The sequence below is a fragment of the Capra hircus genome, chromosome 5 (genome assembly GCF_001704415.2).
Source record: "Capra hircus breed San Clemente chromosome 5, ASM170441v1, whole genome shotgun sequence".
Lineage (NCBI taxonomy): Eukaryota > Metazoa > Chordata > Mammalia > Artiodactyla > Bovidae > Capra > Capra hircus.
In genome coordinates, this window is record NC_030812.1 from 56037612 (window position 1) to 56056592 (window position 18981).

At 41.4% G+C, this 18981-nt stretch overlaps 1 protein-coding gene across 2 annotated transcripts in view; it reads right to left on the reverse strand.

Moving 5' to 3' along the window:
- Positions 1114 to 18981, reverse strand: part of LOC102185066 (17-beta-hydroxysteroid dehydrogenase type 6) — a 23714-nt gene continuing 5846 nt past the window's right edge. Inside the window, exons 1-5 of one of the 2 annotated variants that reach the window (XM_005680326.3) lie at positions 15796 to 15886; positions 13979 to 14305; positions 11413 to 11671; positions 7538 to 7701; positions 1211 to 1863 (exon numbers count right to left, since the gene is read on the reverse strand). In XM_005680326.3, the coding sequence (XP_005680383.2) occupies positions 1646 to 1863; positions 7538 to 7701; positions 11413 to 11671; positions 13979 to 14291 (954 nt within the window). In that variant the 5' untranslated portion in view covers positions 14292 to 14305; positions 15796 to 15886 and the 3' untranslated portion in view covers positions 1211 to 1645. Of the gene's footprint in view, positions 1864 to 7537; positions 7702 to 11412; positions 11672 to 13978; positions 14306 to 15795; positions 15887 to 18981 lie in introns of those variants that run through there. The other variant, XM_005680325.3, reaches the window with a different exon arrangement.

Here is an 18981-nt window from a genome sequence, read left to right on the forward strand (position 1 = left end):
GTCACAGTGTCAGATATGACTGAGCAACAGCACAGCATACTCTTCAAAACTGTCAGAATCGTAAAAGATTTTTTAAAATTGTTACTGGAGTATAGTTGATCCACAACATTATTTTAGTTTCAGGTGTACAGCAAAGTGAATCTGTTATACATATACACATATCCACTGTTTTTTAGATTCTATTCCCATATAGGACATTACGGAGTATTGAGTAGAGCTCCCTGAGCTATATAGTCCTTATTAGTTCCCTATTTTACGTGTAGTAGTGTGTATGTGTCAATCTCATTCTTCTCATTTATCCCTCCCTCCCTTACCCCCTTGTAACCTTAAGATTATTCTCTACAACTGTAACTCTATTTCTGTTTTGTAGGTAAATTCATTTGTACCCTTTTTCTTAGATTCCACATATAAACAATATCATATTTGTCTTTCTCTGTCTGACTTACTTCACTCAGTATGATAATCTCTAGGTTCATCAGTGTTGCTGCAAGTGGCATTATTTCACTTTTTATGGCTGAGTAATATTCCATTATATATATATATATGTACCATTTATGGCTAAGTAATACATGCAAAATCCTACTGTATAGCACCAGGAACTACATGCAATATCCTGTGATAAACCATAATGGAAAAGAATATGAAAAAGAAAGTATATATATATATATATGTATAACTGAGTCACTTTGCTGTACAGCAGTAACTAATACATTGTAATACAACTATACTTCAATAAAAAATAAATTTAAGAAAAAAGAAAGCAGTATGGAGATAAAGAAAATGGTCAAGAAAGTGGTGTAAAAAGCTAAATTCTCATTTATCCTAACAGGAAGTTAATAAAAAATGTTTAAAATTAATAAATCAAGAAATAACAGTATGAAGTATATTATTAAAATACACAGTGATATATACCAGAAGAAATAACCAAAAGTCGAAAGCACTCATCTCTGTGGAGCAGCAATGCAGGTGGGAAACAATTGTATTTTCATTTTTAAGCTTTTTGAGTAATAACTGAATTTTTAACTAAGTATATATTACTTTTAAATTTAACTATATTAAATTAATAACTACATTACCTGTAAATTTTAAAAAATTAATAGTCAATTCTTTTTATTTAATATAAATCTATTTATTTTAATTGGAGGCTTATTACTTTACAATATTGTATTGGTTTTGCCATAAGGGAGAAACATATCCAAAAACAGCTGGCTAATAGGAAGAAGATGAAATTAAACATTTATTAAAAGTACCAAAGTACAAACCCATTTCAAGTAAGAATTAACAGACCCACATTTCTCAATAGTCCCTAAGCAACAGTTGATCACAGCACAGAACAGCTATTCGCTTACATAAGGAAATAACATCAAAACAAGCTAAACTGTTTTTAGTCTACTCAGGAAGACTGATGCATTTTGGAAACATTGGCATCCAAAAATGGCTAAAATAGTAGAGATTTAGCACCTAAAGGGAGTAAGCTTTGGATATCTATAACATCAACATATTGGTTCTCTGATGGTGTCAGATAAGTGAGTTTAAGCAAGAAAGTTGATTGCTAGAAAAATTATAGATTATGCATTAGGATTAGCGAGACACCATCAATTTCAGATTTTTGTCTTCATTTCAAGGGCTATCAAACCATTTTTCTTTAGACTGCCTGGGCTGGTTTGGGCCAAGATCTAGTCAATATGTAGTCTGCCAGGGATGTAGGTAAATAAGATAGAGGGACAAAGAAAAACTGAGCATCCCAGCCAGCTGAATATCGAGTGCGGGGATGCACAGATGTCAGAGCGTGTTCCATGCAGTCGGTGACCAGGTTTAGGTTTGTGCTACAACCCAGCAGCCCTTGTTTCATGATATCGTGATCTGTAAACAAAAAGAAAAATGGTAGTTAGCAATCTTATGGTTTAGGGATTCCCTGGCGGCTCAGATGGTAAAGAGTCTGCCTGCAATTTGGGAGACCTGGGTTTGATCCCTGGGTTGGGAAGATCCCCTGGAGAAAGGAAATGGCAACTCACTCCAGTATTCTTGCCTGGAAAATCCCATGGACAGAGGAACCTGGCAGGCTACAGTCTGTGGGGTCACAAAGAGTTGGACACGACAGAGCAACTTCATTTTCACTTTCAACTTATTATTTATATTTCTAAGATCCTGTTGCACGCAGTCACAGAAGTCTAACTACATTTCAGTTCCACAAGAATTAGGCCTATCAGACCTATGCTTCCCAGTATAACAGCCACTAGCCACATGTAGCTAATGAGCACATAAAACATAGCTAGTATGACTGAAAGCTGAATTTTAAAATTTACTTAATTTTAAAGCTCAATTCTGTTATTGGAAAATTTTAAATATGTTTGGAACAATATAGGTATGTGAATCTACTTTTCAATTGGAAATTTTATAGCATCTTTGTTGAGATAATTCACATTCATAAAAATCATCCGGGCTTCCCTGGTGGCTCAGAGGTTAAAGCGTCTGCCTACAATGCGGGAGACCTGGGTTCGATCCCTGGGTCAGGAAGATCCCCTGGAGAAGGACATGGCAACCCACTCCAGTATTCTTGCCTGGAGAATCCGGAGGAGCTTGGTGGGCTACAGTCTACGGGGTCACAAAGACAAAAATCATCCATTTCAAGTATACAAATCAGGGCTTCCCTGGTGGTCCAGTGGTTAAGAATTTAGTTTGCTTGGATCCCTTGTCCAGGCAGATCCCACATGCCACAGGTAACTAAGCCTGGCCACCACAGCTACTGAGCCTGTGCTCTGGAGCTGGCAAGGCACAACTACTGAAGCCTGTGTGCCTTGAGTCCGTGCTCTGCAACAGAAGAACCATGGCAATGAGAAGCCCACAGCACCCCAACCAGAAAGTATCCCTTGCTCACCGCTAAAGAGAAAGCCCATGCACAGCAAGGAAGACCCAGTGCAGCCAAAATAAATAAGTAGATAAAAATCTTTAAAAATCAGGTATACAAATCAGGGAGTTCCCTGGTGATCCAGTGGTTAGGATTCAGTGCTTTCACTGCTGTAACTTGGGTTCAGTCCCTGGTTAGGGAATTGACATCCCACAAGACAAGTGACATAATCAAATAATAATAATAAATAAAAATAAAATAAAATATACAAATCAATGACTTTTAGTTTATCCAGAATTATGCAACCATCACCACAGTCTAAGTTTAAAACATTTTCATCATCCCAAAAAGAAGCCTTATACCCATTAGCAATTACTCTCCCATTTACAGCCAACCCACCCTTGCCAAATGGTAACCTATTTTCTGTCTCTACAGATTGCCTTTTATGAATATTTCATATAAATAGAATTATAGATCGTGGTCTTTTGTGACTGGCTTCTTTCAGGGAGCAAAGTGTTCTCACAGTCCATCCATGTTCTGGCATGTATCAGTACTTAATTTCTCTTTATTGCCAAGTAATATTCCATTGTATGGCTCTACCACATTTTGTTTATCCATTCAACAGTTGATGGACATTTGAGTTGTTTCCACTCTGGGGCTATTATGAATAATGCTTCTGGCAACTATCAATTGTACTAATCGAAATACAGAAGTACTTCCTAGGAAAATTTAATATCCCAGTTGAGATGCGGAGAAGGCAATGGCACCCCACTCCGGCACTCTTGCCTGGAAAATCCATGGACAGAGGAGCCTGGTGGGCTGCAGTCCATGAGGTCGCTAAGAGTTGGACATGACTGAAGTGACTTAGCAGCAGCAGCAGTGAGTTATGCTGTAAATGTAAACAACACATCAATTTTCAAAGACAAATAGGGAAAAAATATAAAATATCTTATTAATAACTTTTATATTGATGATATATGTTAAACGATAGTATTGTGGATATATATATGGGGTTACCCTGCTTATTTAACTTATATGCAGAGTACATCATGAGAAACGCTGGGCTGGAAGAAACACAAGCTGGAATCAAGATTGCCGGGAGAAATATCAATAACCTCAGATATGCAGATGACACCACCCTTATGGCAGAAAGTGAAGAGGAGCTAAAAAGCCTCTTGATGAAAGTGAAAGAGGAGAGTGAAAAAGTTGGCTTAAAACTCAACATTCAGAAAACGAAGATCATGGCATCCAGTCCCATCACTCCATGGGAAATAGATGGGGAAACAGTGGAAACAGTGTCAGACTTTATTTTGGGGGGCTCCAAAATCACTGCAGATGGTGACTGCAGCCATGAAATTAAAAGACGCTTACTCCTTGGAAGAAAAGTTATGAGCAACCTAGATAGCATATTCAAAAGCAGAGACATTACCTTGCCGACTAAGGTCTGTCTAGTCAAGGTTATGGTTTTCCCAGTGGTCATGTATGGATGTGAGAGTTGGACTGTGAAGAAGGCTGAGCGCCAAAGAATTGATGCTTTTGAACTGTGGTGTTGGAGAAGACTCTTGAGAGTCCCTTGGACTGCAAGGAGATCCAACCAGTGCATTCTTAAGGAGATCAGCCCTGGGATTTCTTTGGAAGGAATGATGCTAAAGCTGAAACTCCAGTACTTTGACCACCTCATGCGAAGAGTTGACTCATTGGAAAAGACTTTGATGCTGGGAGTGATTGGGGGTAGGAGGAGAAGGGGACAACAGAGGATGAGATGGCTGGATGGCATCACGGACTCAATGAACGTGAATCTGAATGAACTCTGGATGTTGGTGATGGACAGGGAGGCCTGGCGTGCTGCAATTCATGGGATCACAAAGAATCGGACACGACTGAGTGACTGAACTGATATGGGATTAAAGTAAAATGTATTAAAATTAATTTAACCTGTTTTTTTCCTTTTTCAAAAGTATCTACTGGAAAATATAAGATTACATATATGGTTCTCATATATCTATTGGATAGCACTCATCTAAATTATTCTGATCTAGAAAGCCTCACTACGAACAAAGCTAGTGGAGGTGATGGAATTCCAGTTGAGCTGTTCCAAATCCTGAAAGATGATGCTGCGAAAGTGCTGCACTCAATATGCCAGTGAATTTCGAAAACTCAGCAGTGGCCACAGAACTGGAAAAGGCCAGTTTTCATTCCAATCCCAAAGAAAGGCAATGCCAAAGATTGCTCAAACTACCGCACAATTGCACTCATCTCACATGCTAGTAAAGTAATGCTCAAAATTCTCCAAGCCAGGCTTCAGCAATACATGAACCGTGAACTTCCTGATGTTCAAGCTGGTTTTAGAAAAGGCAGAGGAACCAGAGATCAAATTGTCAACATCCGCTAGATCATGGAAAAAGCAAGAGAGTTCCAGAAAAACATCTATTTCTGCTTTATTGACTATGCCAAAGCCTTTGACTGTGTGGATCACAATGAACTGTGGGAAATTCTGAAAGAGATGGGAATACCAGACCACCTGACCTGCCTCTGGAGAAATCTGTATGAAGGTCAGGAAGCAACAGTTAGAACTGGAGATGGAAGAACAGACTAGTTCCAAATAGGAAAAGGAGTACGTCAAGGCGGTATATTGTCACCCTGCTTATTTAACTTATATGCAGAGTACATCATGAGAAATGCTGGGCTGGAAGAAACACAAGCTGGAATCAAGATTGCAGGGAGAAATATCAATAACCTCAGATATGCAGATGACACCACCCTTATGGCAGAAAGTGAAGAGGAGCTAAAAAGCCTCTTGATGAAAGTGAAAGAGGAGAGTGAAAAAGTTGGCTTAAAACTCAACATTCAGAAAACGAAGATCATGGCATCCAGTCCCATCACTCCATGGGAAATAGATGGGGAAACAGTGGAAACAGTGTCAGACTTTATTTTGGGGGGCTCCAAAATCACTGCAGATGGTGACTGCAGCCATGAAATTAAAAGACGCTTACTCCTTGGAAGAAAAGTTGTGACCAACCTAGATAGTATATTCAAAAGCAGAGACATTACTTTGCTGACTAAGGTCCGTCAAGTCAAGGCTATGGTTTTTCCTGTGGTCATGTATGGATGTGAGAATTGGACTGTGAAGAAGGCTGAGTGCCGAAGAATTGATGCTTTTGAACTGTGGTGTTGGAGAAGACTCTTGAGAGTCCCTTGGACTGCAAGGAGATCCAACCAGTGCATTCTTAAGGAGATCAACCCTGGGATTTCTTTGAAAGGAATGATGCTAAAGCTGAAACTCCAGTACTTTGGCTACCTCATGCGAAGAGTTGACTCATTGGAAAAGACTATGATGCTGGGAGTGATTGGGGGCAGGAGGAGAAGGGGCTGACAGAGGATGAGATGGCTGGATGGCATCACTGACTCGATGGACGTGAGTCTGAGTGAACTTCAGGAGATGGTGATGAACAGGGAGGCCTGGCGTGCTGCAATTCCTGGGGTCTCAGAGAGTCAGAGACGACTGAGTGACTGAACTGAACTGAGGGACAAATAAATGAACAACTTCAACTCCTTAAATCATTAAATACATATATCCCTCCTTTTACATAAAGCCACTTCTTAGTAAACTCTCTTGTCCTTTGATTTCTATTGTCAAATATATGTACCCACAAAGGGAGACAAAGTCTCTAATAGTTTAAAACTTTAGGTAGAGAAGAGCTCAGCAAAGCAGCTGCCCACCTGACTTGTTAGGAATTGTAGTTCCCTAGCTTTGTATTCTGAGAGGCCCTGAAGTTTTCTATCAGCCTTTCCTTGATCCAATTTCTCTCCCCTCTGTGGACAGCCACCCCTCTAAGCCTGATGTACCCAGAAGACAGGGCTGGAGGTCAGGAGTCTTCCATGTGCACATTCCCCTTCTCCTTTCTCTGTACTGAGATATCACCCAAAGTCAAGGCCAGGGCTACTGCTACCTGCCACGGGGCCTTTTTGTGAACGGGAAAAGAGAGCTGCTCCCTTTGGCCTTGGCAAGCTGCTAAATTCTTTATGTGAAAAAAAAGTAGCCCTTCCCCATTAAGGTGCACCCCACACTAGTATGCATGACTTTCTTCTACTTGAAGGACTGCCCTCCCTCTTCCCCCAAAACCGACCCTCCTCCACGCCATGAAATTGAACCTTCGCACTCCTGCAGGACTCCCATGGCCTGCACGTGAGGTCCAGCCTCTGGGAATGGCCGACAGTGCCCTGCAAATCCTCTCCTAATCCACTCACCTCTCCCCACTATATGCACCCTCCGTCCTCTCACAATAAAATGTGGAGTTTGTAGCTAGGCTGTTACCCAAAGAGTAGACAATATGAATGCTCAACTAAGCGGGCCTCCCACACCAGCCCCTTCAAACTGGGGAGAGGCACCCCCTCCTCCACGCTTCCAACCACATAATACCTCCCTGGTGCTCAGGTGTCCAGGCCCATAGGGGACAAGACAGGGCAAGCTCTGGCCTGAGGCTGCTTGTATGGCCTCTTCCTCAGCCACAACAGCCATCACCACACCGACTATGAAGGCACTGGAACCTTCCTGAACCTTCCCTCTTGTCTTAGGAAGGCTTTATTGAAGGTGATTTATTCTTAGAAGATCTCCCAATCTCTCTCTACCAACAGCCTTTGCCCTTTTCATGCAAGATTATCCATCATGCCATTAAAAGAAAAGCTCACAGGCATCAAAAAACTTCTCTCCATAGGTCTCCTTAATATGCGCAGGGGTTTCTTTCCAGATTTGTTTCATTATCTCTGAGGACTTCTGCACATCTGTCATTGCTGTTCTGAAGTAGCCAGGTTCAACCATACTGACTTTCACCCCAAAATGTTGAAGCTCACGCCTAGGGGGGAAAAAAATCCTCAAGTTAACTCCTCTGATTGAAAGATACCACAATTTCAATGCTTTCAGGAAGAAAACAAAACAAAATAGTTATAAAAACACCTTTACTGAATATTTTAAAGGATAAAGAAATGGAGGAGAACAAAACAAAATTTTACACATCCCTAGGTGCAATAATTGGGATATGATTATACAAACTACCATAACCATTCAATTCCACATCCATTTATTTAACAGAGTTGTTTACTTTCAGCCATGTGCTATACACTGGAAAAATGAAGAATACAAGGAATAATAAGGAAAATTAATGTTTTTATGTGTCTGCTGGGCCAAGTGTTTTGCATGCACAATCTCAGTAAATTAAGACTGCTCACCACCCCTGAAAAGCCCACAGTGAGTGAGTCTGATAAATAAGCAAATAATTGCAATACGAGTCAAAAGAACTATAAAGGCAAGGTATTCAGGGGGCTACATAAGTAGAAAAGAAGATGTAGATTTTCTGATGGAGTCAAAGAAGGCTTCAGTAAGGAGAAAATGTTTCAGTTGAGCCTCCAAGGATAAAGAGGAAATTTCCAAGTGAAGAAAGAGTGGAGTGGAATACCATACTGATGGAATTGCACACACAGAAGCAGCGGGCTGTGAAAAATTACAGTGTGTTCAAAGACTGCAAGAGACCATTAGTGGAATATGATGTGGGTATTAAATTGACAAGTCACTGGTCACTCCAAAATATTCGGGTTAGTTGAAAAAACATTTTCGAAAGTATTCATCAGGGGGCTGTGTATGTATCGGGCACTATGCGAAGTGCTGCCTTCACCAAGTGAAGCAAGATGGCATTGTGCACCCTGTGAGTATTCTTTCAGTACTCCGGGACAGTGATGAGGGCTGCTCCCTGCTCTAGAGGTTGCAACACTTTGCTAGAGAAGATGAAGCCCAAGCTAATGTCAAGGAGAAATGTTTGGAGCAGTGTTTCATAAGAATATAAAACACAAAGCATCGTGATCCTCTAAAGCAATGAATGGTTCTCAAAGTGTGGACCCCAGATCAATAGCATTAGCATCTGGGAGCTTGTTAGAATGCAGATTACTGAGCCCAAGTCTAAATTTACTAAATCAGAAACTCTGGGGATAAGAACCAACAATCTGTCCAAAGTAGCCTTCCAGGTGACTCTGAGGCATGCTAAAAGTTAAGAACCACTGCTCTAAAGGAAAACCCTCCCTTATCAAACCAAAGCCTAAAACCTTTCAAATTAAAGGCTTCAGAAAATGATTCTCCAGGTACCTGTGCGTATTGGAGCAGAAGGAGGGGCTAGGCAAGCCAGGGGTGCTTTGGCCCTTTGCATTTAACTTCCCCTTGCAGCTTTCTCATACATTCCCAACACACCACATCTCCATCTCCTTTAAAACTCTAATTCAAATGGGGAACAAAACTTCCTTTTTCTGTTTATCCTTAGCATAATTAAGGCAAACTGGAATTTCCTACAGGAACTAAATAATGATTTAAAGGTTGGAAGGGCATGTCTTCACTCTTAGCCTGGGAGTCCAAGAGGCATGAGCAGTGGTAAATCAGCAAGCAGCGGCCCCATGGAGGTGGTCAAAATGTTGGATAGGCAGGAAGCCAGGAAAGATGCCTGCCATACAGTGACAAGTCATGTAATGTCCTTGGTTATTTCCCTACTCCTTTCCTAAGCAGATAATATGATATGCACATTGTATTAGATATATACCAGACATGGCATGTGGTAAGTTAAATAATGACTCCCAAACATATCAGGTCCTAATCCCTGAAACCTGTAAATGTTACCTTATGTGGCAAAGACTTTGCAAGTTTGATTGAGTTAAGGATCTTAAGGTAGGGAGGTGCCAGGTGCTCTGGGTGCATCCTAAATGCAATCACAACTGTCCTTATAAAGAAGCATAGGTAGATCCAAAGACCAACAGAGGAAGAGAAGGCAAAGTGACCATAAAGGCAGAGGTTGATGTGGCCACAAGCCAAGGAATTCCAGCAGCCACCAGAAGCAGGAAGCAAGTAACAGATTCTCTCCTAGAGCCTTCAGAAGAACATGGCCCTGTCAACAACTGACTTTGGCCCAGTGATGCTGATTTCAGACGTCTAGACTCCAGAACTGTGAGAGAATAAATGTGTGCTGTTGTAAGACACCATGCACCATAAATTACCTGTGGAAACTTATTACAACTGCCATAGGAAGTTAATTCATGGTGTTTGTAATATTCATAGCTTGTTTCTAAGAGAAACTGCCCCTAGAATCAGCCTCTGCTAAAGGAGAGTCTGTGCAGCACTATTCTGTACCGTGTGACTGCATCTTCGTGTCTACAGCTGGCATGACCAGGAAGGGTCCTTAATGGGAGAAGAGCCCTTCTTAGGACTGGACAGTGACTCAGCCTGTTATTACCAAGATGGCCATGGCAAATTACTGAACCTCTGTGCCTCAGTTTCCCTAGACATATAATGAGGATAAAAATAACTTCTTCCTCACTGGGTTGCTATGAAAATTAAATGATTTATTAGACATAAAATACTCACAGCAGTGACTAACAGATAGTAAGTGCAAAAATAAAAAATCACATCATGTAGTGTCATACAGAATACACACAAAAAAATTATCTCAGGCCCAACAGGATTCTCTGGCTCAGAAGTTAAAATATGAAGGGAACTATAAAAAGTAGGAACCGCTGATAGAGGAGCAGGAAGCTGAAATGAGGTATTTTTAAAAGCCAGGAGGTAGAGGCACTGCCATTAGAGGGTTGTGGCAAACTAAAGTTATAAGAAAGAAAAGAAACCATTAGCTAAAGAGAAGATATACAGAATAAAGGGATGAAATAAGTTAACTGCAAGCAGATGAGCACCAGAAAGAGTTGCTGTGAAGAGATGAGGACAGGAGGAAAGAGGTGATCCTCTCTCCAGAAATAAAATTTTACCAAGGATATATCTTGAGAGTTAGAATGTGGTGTGGTGACAAGAGACAGAGACTTGGTCAGAACTTGCATCTGCCAGATCACCGTTGCTGCAGGTGAACTCTGAATAGATACCAAATCTGAGCCTCAGCGTTCTATAAAACAGACTAGCAATAATATCTAGTAAACAACAATATTTGATTATTATCTAATAAATAATATCTAGTAAACATATCGGAGAAGGCAATGGCACCCCACTCCAGTACTCTTGCCTGGAGAATCCCATGGATGGAGGAGCCTGGTAGGCTGCAGTCCATGGGGTCACTAAGAGTCGGACGCAACTGAGCGACTTCACTTTCACTTTTCACTTTCACGCATTGGAGAAGGAAATGGCAACCCACTCCAGGGTTCTTGCCTGGAGAATCCCAGGGACAGGGGAGCCTGGTGGGCTGCCATCTATGGGGTCGCACAGAGTCAGACACGACTGAAGCGACTTAGCAGCAGCAGCAGCAGTAAACATATCAGATTTTGGAAGTGATGAAATAAGATAACGTAGGTGAAAGTGACTAGTAGGTCGTGGTGACTAAGACATATTTAATTGCTCAGTTGTTGCTTTTGTTTGTTTGGGGGTTTCTTTGCCACTTTATTTTTTTAATTGAGGGATAATTGCTTTATAGAATTTTGTGGCTTTCTGTCATACATCGAAAAGAATCAGCCATGTCCCCTCCTTCCCACATCTCCCTCCCATCCCCTTCCCCATCCCACTCTTCTAGATGGTTTTAACTTTAGAGTCTTACCTCAGAATATCTGAGAAGGCTTCCACTCCATACTTGGAACAACAGTAGACTGCTCCAAAGAAAGCAATTCTCCCCAGAATGCTGGAGACATTGACAATTCTCCCCTGTGCTCTCCTTACCAGGGGAAGCATGCTCAGGGTCACCTCTATCACACCAATGAGGTTCACCCTAAGGGTATCCCTGTAGGTCTCAATCTTCACCCATTCAGCATAGCCATGTGAGTGAAAAATGCCTGCATTGTTGACCAGACCCCAGAGCCCTAAAACAATAAAAATCAAAGCAGGAGTTTAGTTTCAGACAAAAATGACAGACTTCTACCTTGATCAATCTTTCTGTTGAAAACAGCTAAAAATGCTAGACAAAATATACTTTTTCAATCTTAAACAAATCAGAGTATGTATTTTCAATCTTAAACACATCTATCAGTAAGGAAATAAAAGAAGGTCAAGCCAAAAACAAAGAGAAGGCAGGAATCCAGGGAGGATAAACAGAACCCTAATGATAGCTTTTGATTTGAGGGAATTTGCCAAACAGTGTGAACTGAACTTCAGTATTTATAGCATCAAAAAATATACACAATTAGAAGATACGAAGTCCAAGGCCCACTAAGGTAGGGAGTCTAGTAAAAAGACTCTTTCTGGATTAAATGGCTATATTATCACTTTAAGGGTGAAACAGAAAGTACTTTCAAAGGACTGAAAGTATATCTTCTTGTCTTGAGCTCTGGAGTTGGAGGGAGAAGAAAAGAATCAGTCTCAAGGACCAAAATGAAAAGCAGATTTGGTGAAGATGAGACAATAAGAGTTCTCCTTTAGATTTGGTGAGTTTGAGCTTCCAGGAGAATTTCCAGTTGATAAAACCAGCAAGTAGTTGGAAATTCAGGTGTGATGAACAAGAAACAATTTAGAAATCAAGGCATAAAGGTAATAGATTAAACTATGTGTAAATGAGATCCATTCAACACCTGTTGAGCCCTCAACATGTATCAGACAATATGTTACAAACTGGGAATACAGTGATGGTTAACAGAGATCCATGTCCTTGAGCACACTCTCTAACAGGTGGGAAAACATTAACAATAATAATAACAGTACAGTAGAAATAAACCACTATGTACAGCACAGAGGCTATAACTAACCATAACTTCTGCCACTGGAGTCAAGAACATCCTCAGGTAGGAGTAATATTTTAAAATCAGTTTCCTAATTTAAAGCAAATTAAAAAAAATTAACATTCTTCAATCCAAAAAAATAATTTTATTACTATTTTAGAACTCATTGGATGAATAGATATCTAGGAGGTCCAATTATCAGGACCTAAAGAATCATAAAACAAGGAGAGAAAGAAGAAAGGGATCAAAGAGGATTTGGATAATATCCAGAGAAAATGAACTTTAGAAAAGTGGATTTATCCATAATTGCCAAAAAATTTAACAACCAAGATGTCCTTCAGTAAGTGAATGGATAAACAAACTGTTGTATATACAGTGGAATATTATTCAGGAATAAAATTAAATGAGTACTCAAGCCACAGAAAAACACAGAGGGCCCTTAAGTGCATATTGTTAAATGAAAGAAGCCAGTCTAAAAAGCTACATCCAATACGGTTCCAATCGCATGACATCTGAGAAAACGTAAAACTATGGAAAGAGTGGGGACAACAGAGGACGAGATGGTTGGATGGCATCACTGAGTTTGAGCAAGGAGATGGTGAAGGACAGGGAAGCCTGGCATGCTGAAATCCATGGGGTGGCAAAGAGTTGGACACAAATGAGTAACTGCACAACAGCAACATGGAAAAAGTAAAAGGCTGCACAGTTGCCAGGATTTGGGAGGAGTGGAGGAGAGCAGAGGAGGTGAATAGGTGGAGCCAAAGGATTTTTAGGACACTGAAAGTATTCTGCATCATACTATAATGGTAAATACAGGATATTTTACATTTGGCAAAACCTATAGAACCATACAACACAAAGTGGATCTTAATGTAAACTATAGACTTTCATTAATGCTAATGTATCAATATCAGTTTATCAATGTAATAAATGTACCACACCAATGCAAGATGTTACTAATAGGAGAAACTATAAGAGGGGGGTTGCGTATGGGAACTCTGTGCTTTCCAACTTTTCTGTAAATCTATCACTGCTCTAAGGAATACAGCCTATTAATTAGAAAAAATAAAATGAAAACTTATTTTTAAAAAAAGACGATCAAAGTCTGGCTTCAAAGAATGTCTGTATTTTAGATGGTAGCCAAGGGAAAAAGAAGCAGATCCTTAAGAACACCTTGAAAATTCTTCAAACATGAAGAATTGTGAAGAAAAGAATTGTGGTTGTAAATACTTCACTTGCAAGTTGAGATAACAGCCTGCAATCTACTGGGTTCATTTTTCAATGCAAACATTGTTAAGGAAAAAAAACACTGCCAAAGATCACAACTGTCTTTCAAATGACAAAGCCAGTCTTTCAAGCCCTGCTTTTGAGATTATATATGTGTAACATATATGCACATAAAATGTTAACATCTTCATGCCTGAGTAAATGAAAGGAGAAAAAACTTCCCCATACCTCTGTCCCCAACACGCTCCTTCACCCACTCAGTGGCCGCAGCAATGCTCTCTGTCTTGGTGACGTCTAGAATCACTGTCTGCAGCCTATCTGATGTCTGGTTCCTCAGCTGCTCGGCCCCCTGCTCTGTCAGACACCCAGCCAGGACCTTCAAGCCTCGCAGGTCCAGCTGCCTGGCCAGCTGGTTCCCGAAGCCTGAGTCACAGCCCGTGATGAAGACGAACTTGTCCCGGAGGTGGCTCACCACCTGCCTCTCCCGGTACCAGCGCAGGAGGTAGTATAGGACCACGAGGACCGCCAGGTACAGCCACATGGTGAGAGGACCTCCTTCAAAAGAAAAAGAACAGCTTTCATTTTATTCCTTCCTTTTTTCTTTAACCAGTATTTACTATGTGCCAACCATTGCACTATTTGCTAGCACTCTGTATTAACTAACACATGGTCCTACCCTCTAGCCACAGTCTAGAGAGGGGAATCAGGGAAGTAACCAAACAACTGCATTCCAATTGTGGTAGATGCCAAACAGAAGTATACACAGTCTGATGGAGCTATAAAGGAGAGTGACCCACTACCTGCTAAGTTAGACCTAGCTTCACAGAGGCAATAATTTTTGAAATACTTCCAATAAAATAGTTAAAGAGTTCAAAAAGTGGATAAGGATGAAACTACATTCCAGACAGCAATAATGTGTACATGAACGGAGGGGTGAGCAGCATAAAACTTCCTGATACCTACAAGCAGTTTAGGTGATGTAGAGAGCATATGGAACAAGAAATGGAAGGTGAAGTGGTAAAGGGTCAGACCAGGAGGGGTCCTGTAAACCGCACGAAGGAATCTGGATGTATGTTATAGGCAACAAGGGTGTGCCATTAGAAGGTATTAAACTGAAGGCTAAGATGGCCAGGTTTAGCTTTAGAAAGATCTGTCTCACAGTGGGAATGAAGAATGGATTTAACAGGGGTATGATGAAAGCAAATAGATTAGTTAAGAGATCTAACAGTTTGGTGAGACATTGTAGCCACAGCAGTTTGTAAATATAGACCAATCATATGCATTGTTGAAATGAATGTTCAGAGATGCCTACACTTCTATACGTAGTTCTAGAGAAACATCCACCTTTTGGGGGCAATCTGTAGTTTCTGGCTGAACTAACACATGACACATAAAGTCATGTGCATGCTCAGTCTTTCAGTCGTTTCCGACTCTGTGCAAAGCCATGGACTGAAGCCACAAAGCTCTTCTGTCCATGGGATTCCCCAGGCAAGAATACTGGAGTGGGTTGCTATTTCCTTCTCCAGGGAATCTTCCCAGCCCAAGGATCAAACTCGAATCTCCTGAATCTCCTGGGTCTCCTGCCTTGGCAGGTGGATTCTTTAACACAGAGCCACCTGGGAAGTCATAGATAGAGGTAAAAGATGGGTGTAGGGGCTTCCCTGGTGGTCTAGTGGTTGAGAATCACTTTGTAATGTAGGAGACACCAGTTGGATCCCTGGCCTGAGAAGATCCCACGTGCCAGGGGGCAACTAAGCCTGTGCACCGCAACTTATGAGCCTGTGCTCTAGAACCTGAGAACCACAACTACCGAGCCCACACGCAGCAAACAATGAAGCTTGCATGCCTGGAGCCCATGCTCCACAACAAGAGAAGCCACCACAGGTAGAAACCCACATGCCATGACCAGAGAGTAAGCCCCTGCTCACCGCAGCTAGAGAAAGCCCAAGTGCAGCAACGAAGACCCAGATCAGCCATAAATAAAGATTTTTTTAATAGATGGGTTTGGGCCCACTAGGACATCACAAGGCCTACACAATGCTTACCTTAGCTTGGCTTTAAGGTCTCCCCAGCGCTCTGATCCCAGATTTCTTTCTTAGCCTCCTCTTTTACCATCCTCTTTTGCACCCTACTCTTTAGCTGTAATAAGCACCTTTCAATAACCCACACAGTACAGGCTTTTCATGCCCCAGTATACAATTCTGTCTATAATTCTTTGCCAGCTCTCATCCATTTGACAAATAATACTCATCTGTTAAGACTCCACTGAATCATTTTCATTCAACAACATCAATTCAACATCCACTATGAGTCAGACACAATGTTAAGCACTGATACACAAAAGCGAACAAAACAAGATTCCATTATGCATTGAATTCATGGTCCAAGTGTAAAGACTGACAAGAAAACAATGCAATATACAGTCATCCCTTGGTATCCATGAGGGGTTGGTTCCAGGACCCTTCACAAATACCAAAATCTGAGGATGTTCTGTCCCTTATGTAAAATGACATAGTATTTGCATATAACCTATGAATATCCTCCTTAAATCATCTCTAGATTACTTACCATACCTAATATAATGTAAATGATTTGGAAATAGGTGAAAATACAATGTAAATGCCTGTAATTAGTTGTAAATGTGGTGTAAATGCTATGTAAATAGTTGCTGGCATGAAGCAAATTCAAGTTCAGCTTTTTTGGAACTTTCGGGAAATTTTTCTCCTAATATTTTTAATCTGTGGTTGGTTGAATCTGCAGGTGCAAAACCTGTAAATATGGAGGGCCAACCATAATAGAAGTAAGGGCCAGATGCTGTTGGAGCATTCAGGAGAGGCTTCCAAGCCAGTCCAAGAACTGAGAGGTTTCCTAGTGAGAATAAAGTATAACTTGAGATCAAAAGCATAATAAAATTATAGTAAGAGCAGCTAACACTTGCAAAGCACATGCTGTATTACAGGTCCTGTTATAAGCATTTCATATATATTAAGTCATTGAATTTTCATAACAGCCCATTAAGGTAGGTCCTATCAATATCCCTGTGTGTCAGTTCAGATTCCAAGACAGAAACAGACATTCAAGGCATTCACTGGGGGAAAATACCTAAAGAGACTAAAGGTGGAAAGTGCAGGAGTAGGTGCCAATACAGGTCTGAAACAAGAAAGAGAAGGAAAGTTGGATTTAAAAGGAAGAAACTTAAACTGCCGTTCAGCCCTGAGAAACTCTCAGCTAGGCCAACGAGGGTCCTTGAACAAAGACTGCCCAGTAGAGTTCTATGTTGTGCTGAACTGGTTGGAACTTTCAGTTCCACCTCCTGACCTCCAGGGAGAGGAGAGGGGTTGGAGATTGAGTTTAATCACTAACGGCCAATGACTTAAGGGGCTTCCCTGATAGCTCAGCTAGTAAAAAATTGGCCTGCAATGCAGGAGGCCCTGGTTCAATTCCTGGGTTGGGAAGTTCCCTTGGAGAAGGGCATGGCAACCCACTCCAGTATGTTTGCCTGGAGAATCCCATGGACCGAGGAACCTGGCGGGCTGCAGTCCATGGCGTCACAAAGAGTCAGACGCTACTGAGTAATGAAGCATACAATGATTTAAATCAATTCTGCCTAGGTAATGAAGCCTCCACCAAAACCAAAAAGGATAGGGTTCAGAGAGCTTCCAGATGAACATTGGGAGATTCAGGGAAGGTGGCTTGGAGAGGGCAGAGAAGTTCTGTCGTGTCCACTAAGTTCTGTCGTGTGTCACTAAGTCGTGTCCAGCTCTTGTGACCCCCATGGACTGTAGCCCACCAGGCTCCTCTGTCCATGGGGTTCTTCAGACAAGAATACTGGAGTGGGGTGCCATTTCCTTCTCCAGGGGATCTTCCTGACCCAGGGATTGAACCCGGGTCTCTTGCATTGCAGGCAGATTATTTACCAAGTGAGCTACAAGGAAACCCAGACCTTGCCCTAAGCATCTATTCCGTCTAGCTGCTCCTGAGTTATATCCTTTTATAATAAACCGGTCATCAAATAAGTAAAATGTCCCTCTGTAAATTCTGTTAGCCACTATAGCAAATTAATCAAACCCAAGGATGGGGTTGCTGGATCCTTGAAACTACTGTCTGTCAGAAGCACGGGTGATAATCTGGGCTTATAACTGGTGTCCAAAGTGAGGGGTGAAGAGAATAGTAGGCTTGTAGGACTGAACCCTTAACTTGTGAAATCTAATGTTGTCTCCTTGTCGTTAGCATCAGAACTGAGTTGAATTGTGAAACACCTAACTGGTGTTGCAGAGAATCATTTTTTTATAACTAGGTCCAGAACTGTTGAAGGTAGAGGTGAATAGAAATCGAGGAGCCAGTGAAGGGGAGAAAACAGTGGACAGAGACATTGAATGCTCCCTCCCTCCTCTGCTCTTTCTCTCCTTTTCCCTCCTCCCCCTGCCTCCGTATTCTCTCCCCTCCCCCAAGTTTTCTGCTCTCTCCAGTATGAGTCCTGTGTTCTCTAGGCAACTGCCTCTATTCTGCCCAGTTGTCATTCTCTGGTGCACTGTACTAACAGGGCTTCATCCTGCCTGTCTGTTGACTAAAAGGGTAATTTCCTGATGCTATTCAAAGATGAGAATCCATGTCCCCGGTGAAGAGGAAGCTTGGAACCCACAGCCTTTCTACGTATTACTATTCAACCACCACATAGTAAGACTAAACTTGAAAAAAGACATATGCCAGGCCAGGCAGAATCCCAAAACATAAGCCAAAATTGAATATGAATCAAAAGCCTTGAGATGTCTTGACTATTTCAAATATCTATATCCCTTGACCTGACCATTTTCTGAGGCTCTATCCTGTGTTTCTCATTTCCTTAAGTACTCTCCAGCCAGATGTTGAGCCAGATAGTCAATATATCCAAGATAGAACACATCATATTTTCTCCTAAAACTGTTTCTCCTCCAGGATTCCCAATTTCTATTTGTATTATTTTTAGTCTTAAGGCTCTGACACTTTCTCTTCATTGCCCCATGCATTCCCTCTAGAGATGAGGCTGTAGAGTCCAGCTCTCTATCTGGAGCACCTGTCCCCTACCCTTCAATCCCATGGTCACACCCATTGTTCAAGCCTTCAACATTCAGTACCTCTTGCTTGCCCTATCATAGGAGCATTCTCACCATCCCCACAGTGTTAGTCCCTTCTCGCCTCCCCACAGTGCTGTCTGATAATTTTCCTCAAGCACAGCTCTGTTGATGTCACTA